Here is a 23,665-nt window from a genome sequence, read left to right on the forward strand (position 1 = left end):
GACAAAGTTACCTAAAGAATATATATGATTTTCAAGGCAGTGGAGGGAACAGGGGAAGTTCCCTGAAGTTAAAAACAAGAGAAAAAACAAAGATAGGTGTTGAGTAAGGTTTGTATGTGATTTTTCTTTGTTTGTTATTTCTACTTTGTTCAATGTTTATTATGTATTGTGTTTTTATTGTGTTTATGTTTGTGTAATGTTGTTTTTTACTTTGTTTTATTGGAAAATAATAAAAAACTTTAAAAAAAAAAACATACTGGCTGAGACTTGGCAAATATATAAACATAACTGCATTTAAGGGGAAGAAGCCTATCCAGTATTGAACATCAGCGGCATGGAGACAGGGGTCACTAACTTAAAGTACTGTTTCCGTTTTCCTTTCTACTGCCAGCTTTGCTATGACAATCTCTGTCTTATATGAAAGCTAAAGTCTTAAAAGTGCAGCACCTCTGAAGAAACTTCTGCTCATACGGAAGCGACTCGCATCCAAATCATACAGCCCCCCCCCCCAACGCAATTTGTAAGTAGAACTCCTCGCAAGATCCTTAATGACAGTAATATGTGCCAGAAGAGTCTCTGTGGTTGCATCGGCCACAGCGCTGAGCCCGTTAGCATGACTTAGCCGAGGACTTCAAAACAGGGAAACTCCTGCAAGGCCAAGTCATGTACCGGTAAAGGGCTGGAATTTTTTTTTTTTTTAAAAGAGAAAAGGGCTGAAAGTTCAGGTTTAGCAAAGCAGGAGAAAGAAAGAAAATCACCTCTAGTCTCTAGGACAGAAAAGGTTTAAAGGCTAAAGTGTAGATTCAAGCAAGTTTAAAGTGGGTCACATTTTGATGCTCCCAGTGGGACCTAGGATTGACTTTGAACCTGTCTTAATCTCTTCTAGTCACAGGTTTTGTGCTTTCCGGAGTGAGTCATGGCAGCTAGACTGTATAGACTTGGGACTGCAGGCTAGTCACTCATTCATTTTGGAAGCTCTTTCCCTCATTAACTATAGCAGCAAGAGGGTGGAAACTAGTCACAGGTACAGATTTAGTAGTATTCTGCAAGGAAACCACAGCTCAGTGAGCATCAAGACGCCGTAGAGCAATGGTTCCAAATGTGGGCATTAAGAGGCAAGAGGGTGGTGGGTGCTGGAGGTGCCAATATACTATCAGACTTTGAAAAGCTGTCGCCATTAGATCACGTTCACCAATTTTGTTGAATTAAATCAGATTAATCGGGGTTTTGAATAAACATGCAATTCATTGTGTTAACATCTCCCTTAGTGGGTCCATGCAAACCACTATTCTGAACAATGCACTTTGTAGGGTAAGGTAGAGGGCATTGGGGATGAGTTTATGGAACCGAGGAGGCGGTGCCCCCAAAATGTTTGGGAACCACTGCCCTAGAGTGCCACAGCTCCAGGCAAAGTATGAAGAAAAACGAGCTAAGCAAGTTGGGCACCTGTATGGTTGGGGCAGCAGCATTCTAGAGTAGGGTTTCACAGACTTGGGTCGCCAGCTGTTTTGGGACTACAACTCCCATGATCACTAGCTAGCGGGACCAGTGGTCAGAGATGATGGGAATTGTAGTCCAAAACAGCTGGAGACCCAAGTTTGGGAAACCCTGCTCTAGAGTAAACTTGGAAGCAAACTTCAAAACACAGGACTTTAAGATATATATATATCTTAAATAGATATACATATATGTTGATTTTTAAGATCACTGATGTTATCACTGCCAGATCTTGATGACTCCGTCCCAGCCACATGTAGCAAGGAGCGACGAAAGGACTGGATGGAAAGTTGCACACACGCAGGCCTGGCTTTGCGCGGACAGCGTGCGAGTGATCCGAGCCGTGCGATAGTTGTAGAAAAACACTTTGCCCTCCGAACTTCCTGTGACAAGTAGCATTCCGTCGGGGGAAAACTCGCAGCCTATCGCAAATCCTTCAACCTGCGAGAATCCGGAATCGAAAAAGAGGTTAAATAAATCAAGACGCTAATTAAGGAAATGGGATATGATCTATAACCTCCCGAAAATTCACAGTGTAATAAACATGTCAGTTTTTACCATAATGGCCTAATTGCTTCCCTAGGTGTTTATTAAGACAGCCCCATTAAGGACTTTTACATTGTTAGCGGCAGCCGGTTTATATGTGACAAGACTATTAGCAACTAATAACACTTGCAGGTATTTTAAGCTCTACTCGCTCATCAGTTTAGCTCTAAATTAACTAAAATATAGAGAACAGGGTTGAAGTCGATTAATTTTTATCCCTGCTGTAAATCAGAAGCATAAGCAGGCATTTAAAAGGGCAAGATCTATTACAGGTTTGCGGAGAGGGGAGGATACCTTGTGCCCTTCGTATATCTTCTTTTTGTTCATTCTGTAGGGCCGCAGGCTAGAGAACAAGGCCAGGTAGTTGCCATTTGTCTGAGCAACGAAGGCAGGCTCCTTAGGATGCGGTGCAAAACTGGGGCAGGTGTAACGTTCCTGTGTGGAGAATTGGGAAGAACGGCAGAAGGATAAAGCCTTGGCTCCAAGTTCTAGTTCCAACATTGTACTAGGCCTATAATCAAGCCTGAGCAGAACAAACCACATAATCATGGAATCGTGGTATTGCAGAGTTGGAAGGGATCCTGAGGGCCATCCAGTCTAACCCCGAGCAATGCAGGAATCTTTCGCCCAATGTGGGGCTTGAACCCGCGACCCTGAGATTAAGAATCTCACGCTCTACCGACTGAGCTATCTACGATCTTTCCTTGTTTTGACGCACGTCCGCTTCCCCAGCACTTCTTCTGTTTCACCTGCGTCTAATTTTCTATTGTAAGCTCCTCAGGGCAGGGGCCTGTCTTCTGTGGAATGCCGTGGATGGCAACAGCTACTATATAAACGTGAGCAGAGCTAAATGGAAAAAGGAAACCTGAAAATGATTTTCTAACAAACTCTCTGAGGGTTTTCTTTTCTGCACTTTCCCCCAGCTGAACTGTTGGAGAAATGTACCTTCCACCCGACAAGACAGTAGAAAACTTGGGTGCAAATGTGGATCCAACCGAATTTTCATACTGTTGACAGTAGGATCTGTGTCCTACTCCTCCTCACTGCTTCCTTCATCTACCAGTATGAACAAGCAATAGAGTTTCGTTCAATATTAAATTAGCAGAAAATAATAATCAGAAGACAAATTTCTGGGAATTTGCTGGCTGGGTGTGTGGGTGTCCTGTTTACAAAACTACACTCTCCTCCAACCCCTGATTTCACCACCTACAAACTGAGTCGAGGAATTTGATCCAGCCCTACAACAAGTAATAAATTTACATTAGAAATGAAACACACAGTATTTATTTAGTTGATGCTACAAAAACGCACAAAGAAATCCCACATGTGTCGGAACAATCAGAAATCATTTCTATGATATGATTTAACAGCAGCAGCAGCAGCAAAAATCAACCCTGCATACAATTTGCTCTGCTCTCGCTTTGCTGCACAGCCGTATCAGAGTAATTTGTATGACTGACGATCGTGTTGCTTCAGGGAGACGGGACACGTGTTGCAAATTATTCCCTTTTAACAATGAAAGCAGCAAATGTTGATGGAGGAAATGAGAAGTGCTTCTTAAAAGAAAGTTGCGCTCCTGCAAAACGGGGACTCAAGCAGCCCTTTCAGGACATCCCAGTGCCAGCTTCGTTTCCTTTGACCACTTGCTCACGCCGGAACGTGACATCAACTTTTGTGACCACCTTTCCCAGTATCTCCACGTGACAGTGCGTAAAGACAAAATGCAGATTTTCCAGGTGCTAATCTGGTGGAAATTGTTCTGCATTTATCCAACAGGAGTATTGGAGGAAGGAAATCCATATGACCATAGAGGACCATGGGCATGGCCAGGATTTGTTTGGGGGGGGGCAGGCATCTGCTGGGGGGCAGAACCTCAATTAATTGAGTACTTTCAATGCTTTTCAATATATTTTGCAAATCTCCCATGACCTCCTCATTAATTTTCATTCCTTCTCATTGTGATGCTCAGGCTGTGACTGATGTCCAGCCCCCATACACATGAGCAGGGGTGTCAACCTGAATTAAATACTGGGGGGATAGGCAAGCCCTGGCCAGCATAATCAATCACATGATGTGGCACATGCACACCATTTGAATGGCAATGCCCATCAACTAACTCAAATATTTTATTGGGGGGGGAGTTGGCTCCTAGCAGTTGGCTCCTAGGAGTTGGCGCCTGTGCACAAGAGGGAGGTATCAGCAACCTAGAAGTAATGCAACATTTGCAGAAGTCCAAGCAGTAATTTCTTCACCCAGCACATAGTTAAAATATGGCCACCAACAATGAGCATTGCTTATTGCCCACTGATTCCTTCCTGGAGCCAGTTTTTAGCCGCAACAGTGAAAGAGATTCACCACTTTTAATCAAACCATTCCTTCCATATGTATTACCTGAACTGTTAAACGATCTGAACCCAGACACTTAAGTGTTTCAATTGAATTAACCACTTCTTCTGGTGTTATCAATAAAATAATCCATAAATTCAATATATCTCTATCTATCTATCTAGGCCAGGGGTCTCCAAACTTACCTGGCCTCGGGCCGGTTCCTCCCGCGCCGATCGCATGACGGGCCGGAGGGTGAGGGAGCGCACACCCACACACTATTTCCTGTGCACTTTCGGGTCGATGGAGCACCGGAAATACCTTGTGCGCAAGCGCATCATTTCTGGCGCACTTTCGGGTTGACGGAGCACCGGAAATACCTTGTGCGCATGCGCACGGGCCTCCGCAGGCCTGGAAGTGCTCCAGAAAGAACACTTGCGCATGCGCACAAGCTATTTTTGGCGCTCCGCCGACCCGAAAGTGGGCAGCCGCACCACGCCGGTAAGAAGGAGGAATTGAAGAAGAATATAAAATTATTACAAACCCAAATCTCAAGTATTATTGATAATGAAATTGAAAATAAAATAAGGTTCCTACGACAAAAAAGTTTTGAATATTCAAATAAGGCAGGAAAGTATTTAGCCTGGCAGTTAAAAAAAAAACAAAAAGAGAGAGTTATTGATAAACTAATAGAGAACGGCAAATTAATTGGTGATCCTAAAGAAATTTCCAATTCCTTTGTGAAATTTTATGCCAAACTATATACATCAGAAAGTTATAGCAAATTGGATACAGGAAATTACCTAAAAAAGACGAATCTATTGAAGATTGATGAGGAAAGCAAAAAACAACTCGAAGAGCCGATTACATTAATGGAAATACAAGGAGCGATTAAAAAAGCAAAAATGGGGAAATCACCCGGCACGGATGGGCTGCCTGCTATTTATTACAAAAAGTTTAGAAAATTATTAGCAGAGCCTCTAAAGTTATTAATGAATAAAATTGGTGATGGAGGGATCATCCCTAAATCATGGGAGGAGGCTTACATTTCAATGATCCCCAAGCAAGGCACAGATAATTGCCAAGTCCAAAATTTTAGACCGATCTCTCTGTTAAATAGTGATTATAAACTGTTTGCGGGGATTATAGCCAGTAGGCTGAAAGGGGTGTTGGGGAAATTAATAAATAAAGACCAGGCAGGATTTTTACCAAACAGACATATCCATAGCAATATAAGAAACGTGATTAACATCTTAGAATATTTGAATATGAAAATGGATAAAAAAGTGGCGTTTCTCTTACTTGACGCAGAGAAAGCGTTCGACAAAGTGTCCTGGGCCTTTCTTAAAGAAAGTCTAACAGTATTGGGATTTGGGAAGAAAATATATAATGGAATAGATTCAATTTATAAAACGCAAAGAGCAAAACTGATAATTAATGGTGAAATTTCTGAGGAGTTAAAAATTCAAAGGGGCACCAGACAGGGATGCCCGTTATCCCCCCTTCTATTTATTTTGGTACTTGAATTTCTATTGGAAAATTTAAGAAAAGATGATGATATTAAAGGAATTAAAATCGGTAAAAATATATATAAAACTAAAGCGTTCGCCGATGATGTCATAATAACTGTGGAGAAACCATTAGAAAGTATCCCTCTAGCTCTAACCAGAATTATGGAATTTGGAAAATTGGCGGGATTAGACTTGAACAGGAACAAAACAAATATGTTAACCAAAAACTTAACAGGAGAAGAAATTGAGAAATTACAGGAAAAAGTGGGATTAAAAGTAGTTAAAAAAGCCAAATACCTAGGTATTTGGATTTCCAATAATACCAATAATCTATTCAAGGATAATTATATAAGTAAATGGGAGGAGGTTAAGAAGGATTTGGATATTTGGCGTAGATTAAATCTATCATTATTGGGGAAAATAGCAGCCATCAAAATGAATATACTCCCAAAAATGTTATATTTATTCCGGATGTTACCAATTTTGTCAACAGGATCAGAACAATTTAAACAATGGAGGAAGGATTTAACGAATTTTATTTGGAATAGTAAACCAGCTAGGATTAAATACAAACTTTTAATTGACATCAAAAATAGGGGAGGATTAGCCTTACCGGATTTAAATCTATATTATGATGCGGTTTGTTTTTTATGGTTAAAAGATTGGATTACTTTAGAAAATTTAGAATTATTAGACCTGGAGGGAATCGAAAATAAATTTGGATGGCATGCTTATATGGTGGAAGACAAATTAAAAGCCCATAAAGGATTTAATGCACACATTATTAAAAGATCTCTGTTGAGGGTCTGGGACAAACATAAGAACCTCCTAGAGCCAAAAACACCTAAATGGCTGTCGCCTATTGAAATTATCACCGTAAAGAAGGTAAATATGGAAAGAAGCTGGGGGAAATATAATGATTTATTGGAAGAGAGAGAAGGGATACTTAAACTGAAGAAATATGAAGACATTAAACATCATCTAACAGGATGGATACAGTACCATCAGGTACATAGTAAGTTTAATAAGGATATGAGGCAAAAAGGCTTTTTAAACGAACCCTCTTTATTGGAAACACACCTACTAAAAAGCGATAATAAAATAATCTCTAAAATGTATAATGTTCTGCTCGAGTGGGAAGTTAAAGACGAAATGGTAAAAGAGACAATGATTAATTGGGCAATGGATTTAGGGAAGACCATACAGTTAAAATCGTGGGAAAAACTCTGGAAGGAAGGGTGGAGGTTCACAGCTTCAGAGGGAATAAAAGAAAATATGATCAAGATGTTTTATAAATGGTACCTTACACCTGTTAAAATCCATAAGATATATAAAACCAAAGATAATTTATGTTGGAGATGTAGGAAAGAAACAGGGACGTTCATTCATATGTGGTGGCACTGTGGTAAAATTAAAAAAATTTGGACACAAATTTTTGAAGAAATTAAGAAGATTTTGAAATATAATATTAAAAGAAATCCGGAAGCCTTTTTAATAGGTATATTAGATGATGGAGTAAAAAAGGAAGATGGAAATTTGTTTCTGTATGCAGTAGCGGCTGCAAGAACTTTGATCGCATCTTATTGGAAGACACAAGAAGTACCTAGTATACAGGAATGGCAAGAAAAATTATTTAGCTTCCTGGATTTGGCAAGATTAACAGAAGTGATAAGAGGTGGTAGTAATCAAAAATTTAATCAAAGATGGGAGAAATTTGGAATATATATGAAAAACCAGTGCCCGAATATAAAAACTTGGATCCATTTCTAACATTCTGTATTGGTAAAAAAGGGAAGGAAAGACAAAAAGTCGATAAATTCACATGAACTTTGGTTAAATGATTGGAAACGCAGTAACAAGTAAATTAAGCAACCCGGGAGGAGGGCAGGCGGAAGCCTAAGTCAAGTTTACAACTAGGTATCATGATTTATGATTAACTTGGATCGGTTATGATTTATTTATTTAAGTAATGAATTTTGATATTTCATTAATAGACAACATGATTGAATGAATATGTATGATTTGTTTTGTTTAAATTCTTTTTTTGATGTATTATGGTTATGTGTGTGTGTGATGTTTGTTTTCTTGTGTATTGTTTTTAATGTATGAATGTTACAATTCTCAATAAAGATTTATTTAATTAAAAAAAAAAAAAAAAAAGAGTGGGCGACGGGGGTTGCTGTGGGCCAGATAACCGAGTCCCTTGGGCCGCATCCAGCCCACGGGCCTTAGTTTGGGGAAGCCTGATCTAGCCATCATGGCTGGTAGCCATTGACAACCTTATCCTATATAAAGGATGGATCAGGTCATTTGTTCCAGTGTAGAAAGAACAAAAGGCTGAGATGAAAAAGTCAGCTGTTTTAGAAAAGGGAGAAAGGCAGGCAAACCATGGAAGTTGTTTTGGCTCAATGAATGGTGTTTACCCTCAATGAAAGTGGAAATTGACTTTTCAGTGTACTGGGAGTGCACGCAGCCTTCCATCTGAAAGATTAGAGATGGAAATTTATGAAACTAAAGGCATTTTTGGGGGTAATTGTTTACAAAAAAACAACAACCAACCCAACCCTCAATTTCATGCTAGCTCTAGAGAGCGCAGTAAACTGCCCCATTCAATAACGCTCTCCTTTTTAACTCCCAAGGAAATCATTTTGTTTAAGCTTCTGAATACATCAGAACTGAGTGCTCTGCAGTTTCTTATTCACTGAAGCGCATTGCTTTTGAAGTGCAAATGACTAACCTACTATCACAATTTATGCACTGGATTGTGCATCTGCAAATCCGGACAAAGGCAATCACGGAAGCTTGGGAATGGGCAAGTTCTATTAAATCATCCACTCCATCTCTCCGCTAGGACAGAATTGTTCTTTTCAGAGATAAATGGATGCAAACTGACCCTGATTCTTTATGTTTTCAAAAGAGATTTGAGTTTCCGCAGACTTCCAGCTATATAGGGAACGCCTTTTTTAAATGGTTCAAAATCATTACACTGCACAAGATGGCAGCTCTAAAAGCAGCCAGCTTCATTCTTCAGGAAGTTGAAAGAAACTCACAACAGGGAGGTGTCTAACAACTTCCTGTTCCTAAAAAAAACAACACCAGGTGTAGGGAATCGGTTTTTCCTGTCAAGGGCCTCATTTCCACAGAATAATCTGTTAGGGCAGGCTTCCTCAAACTCTACAGATGTTTTTGGCCTACAACTCCCATGATCCCTGTTGTTGTTCAGTCGTTCAGTCGTGTCCGACTCTTCGTGACCCCATGGACCAGAGCACGCCAGGCACGCCTATTCTTCACTGCCTCTCGCAGTTTGGCCAAACTCATGCCAGTCGCTTCGAGAACACTGTCCAACCATCTCATCCTCTGTCGTTCCCTTCTCCTTGTGCCCTCCATCTTTCCCAACATCAGGGTCTTTTCTAGGGAGTCTTCTCTTCTCATGAGGTGGCCAAAGTACTGGAGCCTCAACTTCAGGATCTGTCCTTCTAGTGAGCACTCAGGGCTGATTTCTTTGAGAATGGATAGGTTTGATCTTCTTGCAGTCCATGATCCCTAGCTAGTCTCAAAACATCTGGAGGGCCGAGTCTGAGGAAGCCTGTATTAGGGGCACCCGAGAATAGTGGGTGGGGTCACAGCCAGCAGTTGCCAGAGCAACACCAAAGTGGGAGGAGCCAGATTAAATGCTTGGAATTTGATACTAGGCCAATGGCCACAGCTTCCCTATCTGTGCCAAAAGCCCAAGACTGAAATCTGAGAGCAGGTTCACGTTTCATCCCACAGAAGTGCACAGGAATGACCCCCGAGCTACCACAGTGGGCGGGATTCAGCCAGGGGCGCCAACTTGAATAAACTCCATTCCGCATAATCGATCACAAGACACATACGCCATTTGAATGGCAATGCCCATCAACTTTGAGGGGCAATATTTTATGGGGGAAGTGAAGGGACCTCGACCCCTGGGAGTTGGTTCCTGTGGATTCAGCTAATGGTTCCCATCTGTGGAAGCCTTGTGCAACAGGAAGCTTTCCCCCTCCTGTCCCCATGCACGCATGCCCCCAACAGCCTTGAGGAGATCAGGAGAACCCCCCAGAACAGGACGTGGGGAGAGGAGAGGGGCGATCATTCTGCCTGGCAAGCAGAAATGTGTGCCCTGATGGAACAACAGACATAACACAACACTGAATTCCTCCCAGGGCACACATGGCTACACAACACCTATCATCCTTGTCCTCTCATTTTTAGTGGAGGTGCCTGAGTCCCTGATTCACAGGTGAATTTTAAACGCAATAGAGATAGCCATGCAAGCCTGAAGCTTGCTCCTGTGTCCCAATGTGTGTAGACCCTACACACCAAAGGAAAGTTATGAATCGGCTTTAGAGATATTTAGTATACGGAGGATTTCTTCCTAGGAGGAACATAGGGACCTACCTTTTATCAGACTATTATGTTGTGAACTGCCCTGAGATCTACAGGTATACAAAATTAATAAATAAATATTTGCCCAATTTTTTTATCAAAGACTGGGGGGAAATTGTGGATTATTTGAAATGTTACTGTACACATATTAAGTTCGTTAGCAGGCTTAACTTAAACCAGGCAGTTAAAATTAATGCTAAAGAAAAACTAGGGAGTAATTAATAATTGGAATAATGAAGGAAATGCAGTGTTAGAAATTTGAAAAAATATAAAAAACCACAAAAGGAGTGGGGGGGGAGTAAAAATAAACATATTTGTTGGAAAACATTGGATCTGTATTTTTGTCAAAATATTTTTGAAAAACTGAAAAATAAAATTTATAATAAATAAATAAATGTTTGCCCAACCAGCCCAGTACAGACTACTCTAAATGGAAACAGCACTACAGAGTCTCAGTTAGAGGTATTTCCCACCACCTGCTACCTACCGGTAATTGGCTTTATCATGCCTTGCCAGAGACTGGACCCAGGACCATCTACCTGCAAATCATGTGCTCTAACACTGACCCACAGCTCCTCCTGCCCGTGAATAGAAGACTGAACTTCTGCATCCTCTCCCCAAAACTGAGCAGTGTGACGAATTATACGTTTCATGATTTGACAGCTACAAGGAATCCGGTTGGAACCCAAGAATGTGCTAGAGAACCAATGTGGACTTGTGGACAGAACGATATGTCTGATGTTCCTGAGTTCCAATCCTACCTCAGCCATAAAATAATGGTTGCGGCCAGGCAGAGAGCTGTCTGGTTACAAGCCCGCAGAGTGAGAGGAATCAAGGACTAAATAATCAAGAGATTAGCATGCATGCGTGAATCAGCTCTTTGCTACATCACTAATCAGCCCAGGTTGACATTTCTAAAGGTGCGCCACCATGCATATTTACTTCAGAAGCAAGTCCCACTGTGTTCAATGGGGGGTTCACTCCCTGATGAGCACACATAGTAAATGAAATATAAATATACTTGAAACAAATGCACGAATAGTTCTCTGGTTCGTTTGACATTTATAATCAAAGAGGAAATTAAGGGTTGTTAAAGAAGCATAATTATTGTCTAAAATGTGCTTCGTACAAAAATAAAATAAAACAATGTAAAAAAAATGGCTTCAGTGCAGAAGTGCTGGGCTGTAGTGTCAGTCGCAACCTTCCATTGTAAAGCAAATGTGATCAGTGCGTAGCAAAATGGACCCAAAAACTCTTTAGACCAGGTGCTGCACAGACGGACTTAATTAAGTTAATAAGGCTCCAAGATGCTGTTGAGAAACTGGGCTCTTTCCAGGCTGACAAGAGTTTGGGAAGTTTACTTGGCACTGTGGAAAGTGGGAAGGTGATTACTGTTATCGTTGCTAAGACTGCACTACATGGCCTAACAATCTGAAGCTAGCAAGATGCACAAACAATAGTTTGGAGTCGCAATCCACCGCCATGGCACACTCCCGGGCAAGCTGCCATTTTCAGGTAGCGTGTTGATCCAGAACTCAAGATGTAAAGCTATCAATTCAAGGATAATAACACCTTGAAGAAATTAATATTGTGGTGCTATGACAAGAACCTGGGAGCAAATCCCACTGAACTTAATGAGGCCTACTTCCAACTATCCATGCAAAATAATGAAGGGTGCTCTGCTGTTTCTCCTGAGCTCTGCACCTACAGATTGCAGCAGAATGCAGCGGAGTCCTGTTGGATGAAGGACGAAATAGTAATAATGCCAATACTAATAACAATTATTCAATTTCTTACCTGTCCTTTCCCATAAGGTCCCAGAGTACAGTATTAAAAACAGTTTACAATATATTACAACCTCAAGAATAGGATCAATCCTAATATTTATATCTCTCTCACTAGGGTCAAAGGCCAGGGTAAAGAGGTGCAACTTCAGCATACAAAGGAAACTTCACAATGAAAGTACCAGATGCATTTCTGTGGGGAAGGAATTCCACAACTTTGGGGCTGCCACAGAAAAGGCCCTGCCCTGGGGCATCCATCCTCTCTGGAAAAAACTCACAATACCTGAGAGCAGTGAAACTACTAAGAGCCCCCCCCCCCCCCCCCGCTGATCTTAACACCCAAGAAGGTCTGTAGGGAAGGAGGGAGTCTTTCATATATTTTTTGGCCTGAGTCATTTAGGGTTTTGAACACTAATGTGAGCACCTTGAATTGGACTCAGAAACGAAGTGATCTCTGTCCAACTTTGGCAACCCAGCCATAGTTGGCAATTGTTTTTCCTAGCCACCAAGGTCACCTGAACCTTCAGTGACAATACTGGGATCCAAGACTACCCCCAAGCAGGGGCGTAGCAAGGGGGCGTAGGGGGTGGTACGCCCCAGGTTCCATAATGGAGGGGTGACAAATTATTAAGGAACAATTACAGCCCTACTAGGGCAGTTCATAAAAAACTTTTTTTCAATGTCTGCTCCAAAGGTGTTATCTTACTATACTAGGGATTATATAGCTATATATGAAATTTCATGCATATTGGTTAATATCTTGACCCTCCTCCACCAAAATAGCTGTTTACTTGGCTGTTTTCCTATGTCGTGAAGGCTGAAATTTCAGTTCAGTGGAGCACTTACTGTTCCCAACCCTAACTCTGTGGAAAGCCATCTAATTAGACTTTAATTTGATTTTGAGATGTTTTTAGGAGGTAATTTAATTATTGTTTGATTTTATACCAATGTTATGTATCTGATGTTAGCCACCCTGAGCCCGACTTCAGCCGGGGAGGGCGGGATATAAATAAAAGTTTTTTATTATTACTTGTTATTCTTCCTTTGTAAGAAAATATGAAATAATGTAAAACCATTTTTGCAGGGGGGGAAATCAATGGGGGTGGGGTGACAACAAATTTTCCCCACCGGCTACCACCTGACCTTCCTACGTCTCTGCCCCCAAGCTATGGACCTGCTCCTTCCAAGGGATTGCAATCCCATCTTCCCACCTCCTAGCTCTGAGGAGGAATCTTCAACGTCCTTTTGACTGGCGGGAAGCAAATTTGTTTCAGTGGTTTCCAGAGAAAAATTGCTGTGGGCTTTTTTCTTTTCTTTTTTAACGGAATAGCGATTGAGCCGTCGTAGAAGTAAATAAAAAAGTAAATAAAAGTCTCACATGGTAGATTTGATTGGAGATCTTTGCAGCTGTGTGGAAATCCCAGGCAATGATGGTACGGTCAGCTGAATCTTGGCTTACAGCATCGGTGCTGGTAAGAAATTCTTTTCCTTCAGGGAGAAACATGATATCTAAGGTTTGCTGTACCGCAGCTTTGTAAACTTTTATTACCTGTGGTAAAAATAAAAAAAAGATTAAAAAACCATAAAGCAACCATTGTTCCGGTGGCTTCTCAAGACATATTGCCTTTGCAAGCAGAAGAAGGCTATTTTAATGCAAAACATTAGTGGGTCGCAAGAAGAGGAGGGAGAAAGTCCATTCAAGTTCAGGGGAAGAACTCAAGATGGAGGTGGGACCACATTTGCGTTTACATCTTTGCTCTCTAATCTCTACACACTTGCGTGTCGAGGTCCCCAAACCACCCCTCAAGTAAAACACACTTCACACCACATATAAGTTTAAGGTTTTTGGCATTAATTTGGCCACAACTTTATTGAATACAAAATAAGTGAGTGGTTGCTTAGGCATTGGTTAAGACTATCTGTCCCTCTGGGGACAGAACTGACATCCACCCGCCTGTGGAGTCAGTATAGGGGAAAACACTTTGGGGAGAGAATGTGCGCCCATTCTCCCCAAATGCTCCCAGGGGCTCTTGTGTGGGCCCTGTCCCCCGACTGGGGTAAACGGACAAGCATGGTGAGCCCCTGGATTCCTTTAACAGAATTCCCCTTGCAGCAGCAGCCTTGAAGGGGCAACCACAGCTAACCTGCCTCTTCGCAGCATAGGAGGGGCAACAACACCCAACTCTGCCCCTCCTCAACCAATTTATAACCAATGCCTAACCGCCAACCTTACAAGTTGTGACTAATTGCTACGCAGTAGGCGAAAACCAAATGGCACCAGCCAATAAGCCAAGTGGAAAAAAATTCCTACCAGGCCCCTGCTACAATGCAGACGACCCCATGACAGGCATAGCAAGGTCAATGCAGAGGCCTAATAACAGGGCGGGAGGGCGGGCGATCCGATGCACGAAGCCAGGAGAGCTCCGGCGCTGAGTGCAGGGTCATTTATAGGCTCTGGACTGTCCATCAACAAGTTGCAACATAGGAATCTCCCCAACAACAGCCAGAGCCCAATCACAGTAGTGGCCATCCAGACTAACCTGCCCAGCAGCAGAGGGGTGACTTGCTAGCCCCCACCGCAACATGTGCTCTCCATGAAGGAGAACACACTATACCAAAACACTGTCATCTCTCATGGTTAAGGCTGCAGAAATGCTATACATTTAAAGCACATGACTTCACCCCAATGAATCCTGGGAGCGGCATTTCCCACCTCCGTCCCTCACAGAACTACAATGCCCAACAGCCTTAAGTAACCACAGTTCCCATGATTCTTTGAGGGGAGTCATAGGCTTTAAATGTATAGTCACCTTTTTGAGGTGAAAGCTGAGAAATCTATGCTGCTTTTAGAAGAGATAGTTGGTGTGACCCATAGTTACTAGAACAATACTGGTTTTCAATCAGGATACTATTACGGTAAAATGAGACAACTGCATTCCACCACAACTTCCAGGGCACACAAAGCAATTAAAACTTCTTCTTTTTCAGTATTTGCATACTAATAGTAAATTGATCTTTATTTCTGCAAATAAATGATCACACATGGGTAACTCCCTAAGAAAGTCAAGGAGCATTACCAGAAGAGAACTTGTAAGCTACTGGCTGGGAAAATGATTGTCAAAATAAATAACAGTTAACATATTTTTATAAAAGGTCTCCACCCCTAGCAGCAACTTGCCTGGAGAATGAAAATTTTGGTTAGGGGTGGCCAGCAGAGAGGGAGGGAAGAGCTTGCAATCGAAAATCTGCAGCAACATTTTTGAATTATTTAAAGTTGCACAAGGAACGCGTGGGCTTCTAGTGGGAGAGGGAGGGGCAATCCGACAAGCACGCAGTACAGGAAACGGTTGCCTGGCAACAAGACCCTTTGGAAGGGAAAGGAGTTAATATTGACAGTTGGAAAGATCAGAAGGGAGGAAAGCACAAAAGTGCAGAGAGCGCTAGACAAGCAGGCAGAGGGACAGAAGCTAATTAGCTGCAGACGGGGGACATGAAAGCAAAGGGAGAAGAAGCGAGAAAACAGTGGCTGGGAGTCTCAGACTAAGCATTTGTATTTTAATCTCTGATTAAGATGCTCCAAAACCGAAACAAAACAAAATACGTAATTAGGGCACTCAGAAACCCAGCGTTTACTTGAAAGCCCTGCAGAATGTGCCTCTGGATGTAAATATGTTGTACTTGCACCCGAAGAATGCCGCATGGATCTTTCCCCCTCTTGTTTTGAAGATGCTTAACATTGCATCATCAAAACAAAAGAGCTGTAAAAAAATAAAATAAACATAAGAGAGGTAGAAAGAAACTAGATTGCAAGCTGCCTTTCTATTTGTGCTCACTTGATTTTCGCCACCTCTTGGTTGAATTTGGGCTCCATTGGGGAGGTGGAACCTGATCATAGGAATGTATGAAACCACTTTTCTATCAAAGGGATGAGGAGTATGCTGCCCTCCAGATACGATTGGGGCTCCAGCCCCCTTCAGCCTCAAACAGCAGGGATGAAGGGAGTTGTAGTTCAGCAAAATCTGGAAGGCCACAGGTAACCCATCCCTGTTATCCCCGAGCCATTCCATTAGTCCAGTGTTTCTCATCTATCTTGGGCCCCTAGCTGTTGTTGGACTACAACTCCCATCATTCCCTGCTTGCAGGACCAGTGGTCAGGGATGATGTGAGTTGTAGTCCAACCACAGCTGGGGACCTAAGACTGATGAGAAACACTGTACTGTATTGTCTGCAACGACTGGGAATGGGTTTTAGATGGTCTTTCCTAGACCTGCCTGGAGATGCCAGGGATTTGACCTGCATGCAAACCATGTGCTCTGCACTAGCTCTGTGTTGTGGTTCAGACACAGGACAAAAACCACCTAAACAAGATGGGAACTGCAAGGGAACACATGGTTCTCGCCTAAACTGGGCCACGTTATTTTGTGATATTATTACAAACCGAGCTGCAAGAAGCGAGGTCACCTGACTATGAGTCATGTTTTATCCTGTGGGAAAACCACTGGTCATACTAATCTTCCCACACATGTGATGTTATTGTAATGTACTGTTGTACTTCTTACTTTCTGTTCCGGCTCACAGATGCTGGACGCAAGTATAGACAGCTCTGAATTCATGAGCTGGCTACGCAGAGATATATATTCTGCATTTTAACTGCAATAAAGTAGTTTTAGCCTTCACTGGCTTGTGTGTGTTGTTCTTGGCAAGCTGGGAACAATCACATATTACTGACGTGCCCCTGGACTCGAGTAGCCAGGAAGGCACAGAGGCTTCGTTCCTGCCTGGGGGTCAGTCTAACAACTTGCCCCCACCCCACCCCGGGAAGTCTCACAACAGTTATACCTGCAGTATCGAACACATCAGCTTCAAAAACATATAATATTCATTTCAGGAATCAGCCACTTTCAACGTGATCTGGGCTCACAATTCTGCAAAAGGCTGCACTCAGAACCCGCCCAGATACATGCCAAAGCCTGCTGGAACAACGACAATGCCTCAGTCATCTTGGCAGTAGAATCAAAGCTGAGGAGAGCCAAGAGGAAGAACAAAATGGCAGGGAAGTATGGACCCATCACTACAGCAACAGAGGCACTTCCTCTCCTTCCAGGAAGCCTGGATATATGCGAGCAGATCCAGGGGGTGGGCTTCCTGTCAGCCCTTTAGTTGGCTGTTCATATCTCCAAATCTATAAAGTTAAAGCTTGAAAACAAGGCTACCAGGCCTACAAGGAACAGCAAACTAAAAATGTTGGAAAACATTGCTTTAGTGCTAAGATACTTCACCAAATTTGTGCTCTGGTAGGTTTCTGAAAGAAAATACTGTTATTTAAACTCTGCACTTTTAAAATCCTGGCATACTTCAGTAAGCTCATCCTTCCATTTGGTAGAAGAGGAAAATGTTTTTTTTGGGGGGGGTTGCTTCTTTATATGAGCAGGTTTATATCACACATACAAACAGGTTTTCAAAAGCCTGCTTACTGAAGCTCTATATTCCCAGACAATCACAAACGGCTTTCAGAAAGAGGCACAATAGTGTCTGAAGTTAACAACAACAAAAAACCAGTATTATGCTGAATTTCTTTTCTTACTTAAAAGAGAGTTCGAAGCTGAAGGCTTACTTCAAGGAAGATCATTTGGCCACCCAAGAGACTAGTCCACTTTCAATACTGTGAAAAGCATACATAGAGCTGGAGTCAAAAGCCTTTTCTGTACTGATGATTGGCCTCCCTCGATTTGCAATTGTGAACTCCAGCAATGAGTGCAACAAATCTGGACTCCACATTTTTGCAGCTTTGAACTCATTGCATGAACAAGGAGTAGCCGGACTATAAAGCAACAAGCCTGACCACACAGCACTTTGAAGTTGTCCCACAGGGTTTCACAGGGAAATGCAGAGCACTTTGCTTCAATTCATTCTCATTTTCTCTCTCTCTCTCTCTCTCTCTCTCTCTCTCTCTCTCTCTCTCTCTCTCTCTCATATTTATATTCTTGTTTGTAATATTTATTCGCTGCCCTTCAGCCAAAGGTCTCAGCAAGGCTTACAAATTAACCAATAGAAGGAATATAACAGTAAATATAGAAAAGTAGGTTCAGAGCACAGCACAGCAGAACAAAACACCAGCGTAAAAATAGGTCACACAAGCTTGGGCAAAGAACAAGGCTTTCCACTGGGAGCTGAAAAGAAAACAAAGATCATGCCAGGTGATCTCTGGGGAGGGAATTTGAGAAGTGGGGTGCCACAGCTGAAAAGGCCCTGTCTCCAAACACCATCCTCCTTACCACAGATGGCAGAGGGACCGAGAGCAGCGCCTCGGTGGCTGATCGTAAATTTACAAATTAATGGAGGGCTGAAGCCAATCCTTCAGATACTCTGGTCCCATGTTATATAGGGCTCTTTAAGCCAAAACCAGTCCCTTGAATTTTGCTTCGAAATGGGCTGGAAGCCTATGTATATTTACAAGACCTGATGAGATATGTTCTCCGTGTCTGTTCTCTGTTAATAAGCGTGCAGCTCTAATTGGCAATCCTCAAAGGCAGCCCCACATAGTGGGTATTGCAGTAATGTGAACCAGATATACTGATAACTGCTACAAGGGTAGCTCTGTCCAGGAGGGGTCACAGTAATAGTCAAGTGGATATGGGGCAAGAAACTGAAACAGAATCTTGTCAAGGTGGCGGCTCTGTTGATCAGCAGTCCAGGGAGGCTGTTTCAATCAGCTCCAGAAGGGACTGTACTTTCCATGCAAGGTAAGGTGCACGGTTGGGGAGTGGTGTTGCGCCTGTCTTTGTCTCTTGAGTTTCGAAAGGTGTAAAGGACCTTCTATCCGTAGAGGTTTACCAACTGACTGCAGCCACCCCTAGACAGTGACAGTCTAGCCACAGTTATCCATACCTTGGTAACTTACCACAAAGTGCTTAAGATGGGGCTGCCTTCGTAGACAGTTTGGAAGCTGCAGGTAGTCCAGGGGCTATACAGAGATCCTCTGGCACCTTCATTGTACAGCTTCCAGAAAATGCTGAACATGCACCAATTTACCCTGGCTTTTGGCACTTGAGGTGTATGTTTTTAGGGCCTGCCTGTTTTGTGGTTGTAAGTTGTTTTTAAATGTTTTTAATATTGTGTTTTAATGTTGTAACCCACCCTGTGACCTTAGGGTGATTTGCAGAAAATAAATAAATAGTATTGACTCTCAGTCTTTGTATTCCCTACCCTATTCCTTCACATGTAATTGTACACACACACACACACACACACACACACACACCACTGCCAATAGTCTAACTTCAGACTGTACATCTCTCTTCTCTTCATTGAGTTAAGCTACCATGCACATTGTTGCACTGTGCAAAATACATGAATCAGCACCAGCGTTTCACACTCCCACCTATTGATCCAATATATACTCTTTCCAGTAGCCAGGCTGGCCCTTAAAATGCTCTGCGGGTAGAAAAGACAGGTGCTTCTAGGGCCATAACCCACGTTGCTCTGAAAGGCAGGAACTTCTCTTCCATCTGAAGCAATAATAGTCTCTGGTGCAGTTTCTGCCACATCCTTGTGCATAATTTCAACAGGTATCTTTTATGAATCCCCAAGTAGATTTAATACAGATATCAGCTGTGATAAAGCCCACTCTGATAAACTGAAACGGTTCTTGGTGATGAGCCAAAAAAAAGCATTCAAATGTTTAACTCTTTTTCAGTGAAAGTGCTTCCAAGTGTTTTAAATAGGGAAGGGGTAACAAAAAGATAAGTACACCCTCAAGAAGCTTTGCTCTAGAAAAGAAAGCAATGAAAGTGTCCTTTATCTGCCACCATCTCTTATACAGGCAGAAGAAGAATCTCTCGGTTGGTTTTCACAGCTGCTGAACTCTCCAATGAATGGCAAGCTTGATGTGCAGAGAACTCAATTTACATGCATTTCATATAGAACCATTTTCCAGGGTTTCAACGGGGTTAAATATCTGGCAATGGGTATATCAAGCCGTAAAAACAGAATCCCCAAGGTTTCTCCAATATCTGTGATCCGGGTATTTTTAGCTGGCACAATACAACTCTGGAATGCTTCGGAAGTTCACTGTGAAAACATGGTTCACCACCAGCAAACTGAGGGAAGGGAGGGGGGAAGTATGGTTTAAAAGGTGACCTGCCACAAAGGTAGGGAGCCTCTGGTCCAGGGGGCAAATGCCAGAAGCCAGGCTCCTGGGACCCTGTGGGATGTAAAAAGGACAGGAGCAGTCAAACACAACTTTTGCTAGAGTAGACATAAAGGTTGTCTCAGTCCTCCAGCCGGAACTTCCTGCCTTCCTGGACTGAGACAAAACTCCCTTGTTTGTAACTTGAGATGGGTGCGGCCTCTCCTTGAAGAACCACAGGCCGGGCCTCCATTTTGTCTCTTCAGTCTTCTCTCTCTCTCATTGCCATCTTAACAGCAGCATTACTAAGATGCACCCTTGGCTCTAGGCCAAGAGAAGAAAAGGGGGACTTTCTCCCGTAAGGAGATAGTCACCACATGTATACTGTTTAGTAACTTTTAAGTCTGCCTCTGTGATCCTTTGTGTGAACAGATGATTTCTTGTGAGTAAACGTTTTATACTTTGCTGAAGACTGTGCAGTGTCTGATTAAAAGGGGAAGACACCAGGATAATATTTCTAATGACTCTAGCGAGTCTGTGCAAGCTATCTGCTGTGTGTGTGCTAAAAAGGGAATGTTAACTCTGCAGATATTATAGAACTTGTAAACACAAGTTGGGACAGGATATCTTAAGCAATATATCCTCCCCCACATCCCTTAAAATTCCCACAGACCCTCTACCTTGGTCACACCCCTGCTCTAAATCCTCCTTGAATGTTTTTTGTCTGCATGGAATGTGTCCCTGAATTATGGTATTACTGCTTGCTTTCCTGCACGGAGGATACATTTACTTCTGGTAAATGAGCCACCATAGCCACTGGAGGGACATGAAAAATTGTGCCCTGAGCTCAACAACCCATGTACTATTGAAACCAAAGGGGCACATTGGTTGCCAGATATACTGGCATTATTTTCAGCTCTCCAACCCCACTATGCTAACTCAGCCACCCTGTGGCTCCTGGATTTCCCACTTATTTTCAAGCTTATCTTCACAGGGATGAGGATTTGAAATGTGCTTAATTGTCTGGGGGGGGAAACAAAAGCCAAGATTGTCATGAAGCCGACACCCATGGCTAATGACGCTTGCGGAATCCTAGCATAAAGCGAATGGGTTTTGCCAAAGCCTGGCAAAGATAACCAATGCATGTGCCACTATTAGAAAGGAAGAGGGTTGGGGGGAACTGCCTCGCCCACACAAGCATCAGCTGCTCTTCTCAGCTGAATGACAAGTGGAAGTGCAATTTAAGGCAAAATAAGATCAAAGCTGCATCAAGGATATAAGGGAATAAATGCCATGGGTCTTAACAATGAACTGGGAAGAAAGCACTGTCTAAAATACATGCGCTGTTCGGATAGGCAGTTTGCGTGCATCACAATGACAAGGCAACTGGGAAGTGAGTCCCCAGCCCACTCTTTCCAACTTAAGGATAAACTGAGCACAATGGAGACAAAATTATGATACACCAGACAGAACATCCCCCCTCCTTATCTCATATGTGACCGTAAGGATACAAGAATGGAAAAAGAAAAGAGGAAATTGTGCTTGCCGCTTTGCACAAACAATCTCAATATAAAGATGGAAAATGGATGAAAACAGATCCATACTGAACTACCCTAAGCTAGAAATTACTCCCCAGTGATTTATGACCAGTCAAAGACACTAAAGGTAAACTAGTGTAAAAAGTTGGTTGGATTCCTTAACAGGAACTTTCCTACAACTTTTTATATATATAAAAGTGTTATTAGGCCGAAATGGAGGCTTGCAGCCAACTAGTGAAGAGGGCAGCACACACACACACACACACACACACAGAGAGAGAGAGAGAGAGACTGTAGTAAAAAAAGAAAAGAGATGAATCTCAAAACTGTACCAATGGACTTTAATAATAAAGTGTCAACAACTCTTAATCTGCTAGAGCAGCCTTCGTGAACCTGGTGCCCTGCAGAGTACAACTCCAATCAGCCCCTGCTAATAATAATACCTACACATGCACACAGCGATGATGGAAAAGTTCGATGTTGTCTGCATTTCAATGAGGAACAACCCAATTTGCACTTCTCAAACTAATGCACCAACCAAAACACATCCTTCAAAATTTGCATGTCTCTAAATTTTATTATGCCACTATCCAAACAATATTTACCAAACTTGGAGGAAGTGTGCATATATTGGTGAAAATAAAATACAAAACACATTATACTGGGGCAAATGGCATGTGTAACATGTGTGTATTAGTCAAAACTGCAGGCAAAAAAAAAGTGCTTTATTAGGTGAAATTTACACTAAAATAAAACAGCATATTGCTGCAGTAACGTGGAGAACCAAATGTGAGACTGGGAAAACAAGGAACGTAAAATAACTGAAATGGACAGATTAGTCTATCCTGACACACGGGTGCTATTTTTTTGCTCCACCAGTGGAGTCTTGTCTATTAGGGCGAGTGGGCACTGAACCGCCAATCTCAGTCAGCCCTTGGTCATCCTCTAGTTGGCTGCCTTCTTACTTGTAAATCAACCCAGGGGGTGATCCTGGCTATCAGCTTCCTTCTCAGTGTGCTCAAAGAATCACAGAATTGTCGAGCTGGGAGAGACACCCTGCAATGCAGGAATCATAGATCTGTCAGTGAATAGCTCTAGTTCCACTTACCATTGGCTCTGCCTGACATTGGCTCTGTCTCCATCTGCTTTCCCCCCTCCCTTCCAAGTCCCAGTGTAGTGCCGGATTACCAAATAGGCACAGTAGGCACCGGTCTATGGGCCCCACGCCTTTTAGAGGCCCCATGACAACGGATCAAAATAATATTGCTTTGATATTGAAAGAAAACTACAATCAAGCTTTCTTAGTTCAATGCCATTCCACTAGAGCGCGCGCACAAGAAACCTCCAGATATGAAGCTTTGTTAGTGTATCACGAGTTCCCACCGACTCCAGATCCTGGAATATTCACAAGTATCCATGTAGAAGCGTAAAATCAAAGGCATATTACGAGATAATCTATGAGAGGCCCCTGGCCCCAAAGATTTCAACTGCCTAGGGGCCTCCACTGGGTTTAATCCAGCACTGTCCCAATGGAGGTCAACTACCACGGTCAAACCCACTCTGATATGACTGGCTTGGGAGAAGAGGGACTGAAAAGAGGGACTATGGGTTGGTAAACGACAGGCAAAAGGAGGGGGTGAAATCTGTGCTCCTCATCCACACACCTATTTTGCTGTTGAAAGCTAAGCTTAACCACCAGCGCCTCACTTTTTCCATATTCATCCTTAAATGCATGAATTTTCTGATGTCACATTTACTTTGGCCCCAAGGGTGGCAGGAGATCACAAAACATTCCAGCTTCAAATGGATCTTTCTGCAGAAGGTGGAAGCCAAGATAAAATTAGTGCAGATAGTTGGATGCAAGAGGGATTAATAAAAAATGCTATTAAGACCACTGAATAAAAAGGCTTCGAACAGAAGGGTTTTAAA

The 23,665-nt window shown here is 42.5% G+C and overlaps 1 protein-coding gene across 1 annotated transcript in view; it reads right to left on the reverse strand.

Annotated features, from left to right (window-relative positions):
• Positions 1–1,684: 1,684 nt before the first annotated feature.
• Positions 1,685–23,665, reverse strand: part of WDR25 (WD repeat domain 25) — an 88,115-nt gene continuing 66,134 nt past the window's right edge. Inside the window, exons 5-7 of the mRNA XM_033139713.1 lie at positions 13,449–13,619; positions 2,338–2,478; positions 1,685–1,938 (exon numbers count right to left, since the gene is read on the reverse strand). Of these exons, the coding sequence (XP_032995604.1) occupies positions 1,717–1,938; positions 2,338–2,478; positions 13,449–13,619 (534 nt within the window). The 3' untranslated portion in view covers positions 1,685–1,716. The remainder of the gene's footprint in view (positions 1,939–2,337; positions 2,479–13,448; positions 13,620–23,665) is intronic.

Source organism: Lacerta agilis, chromosome 1 (assembly GCF_009819535.1).
Source record: "Lacerta agilis isolate rLacAgi1 chromosome 1, rLacAgi1.pri, whole genome shotgun sequence".
In the NCBI taxonomy this organism is placed as follows: Eukaryota; Metazoa; Chordata; class Lepidosauria; order Squamata; family Lacertidae; genus Lacerta; species Lacerta agilis.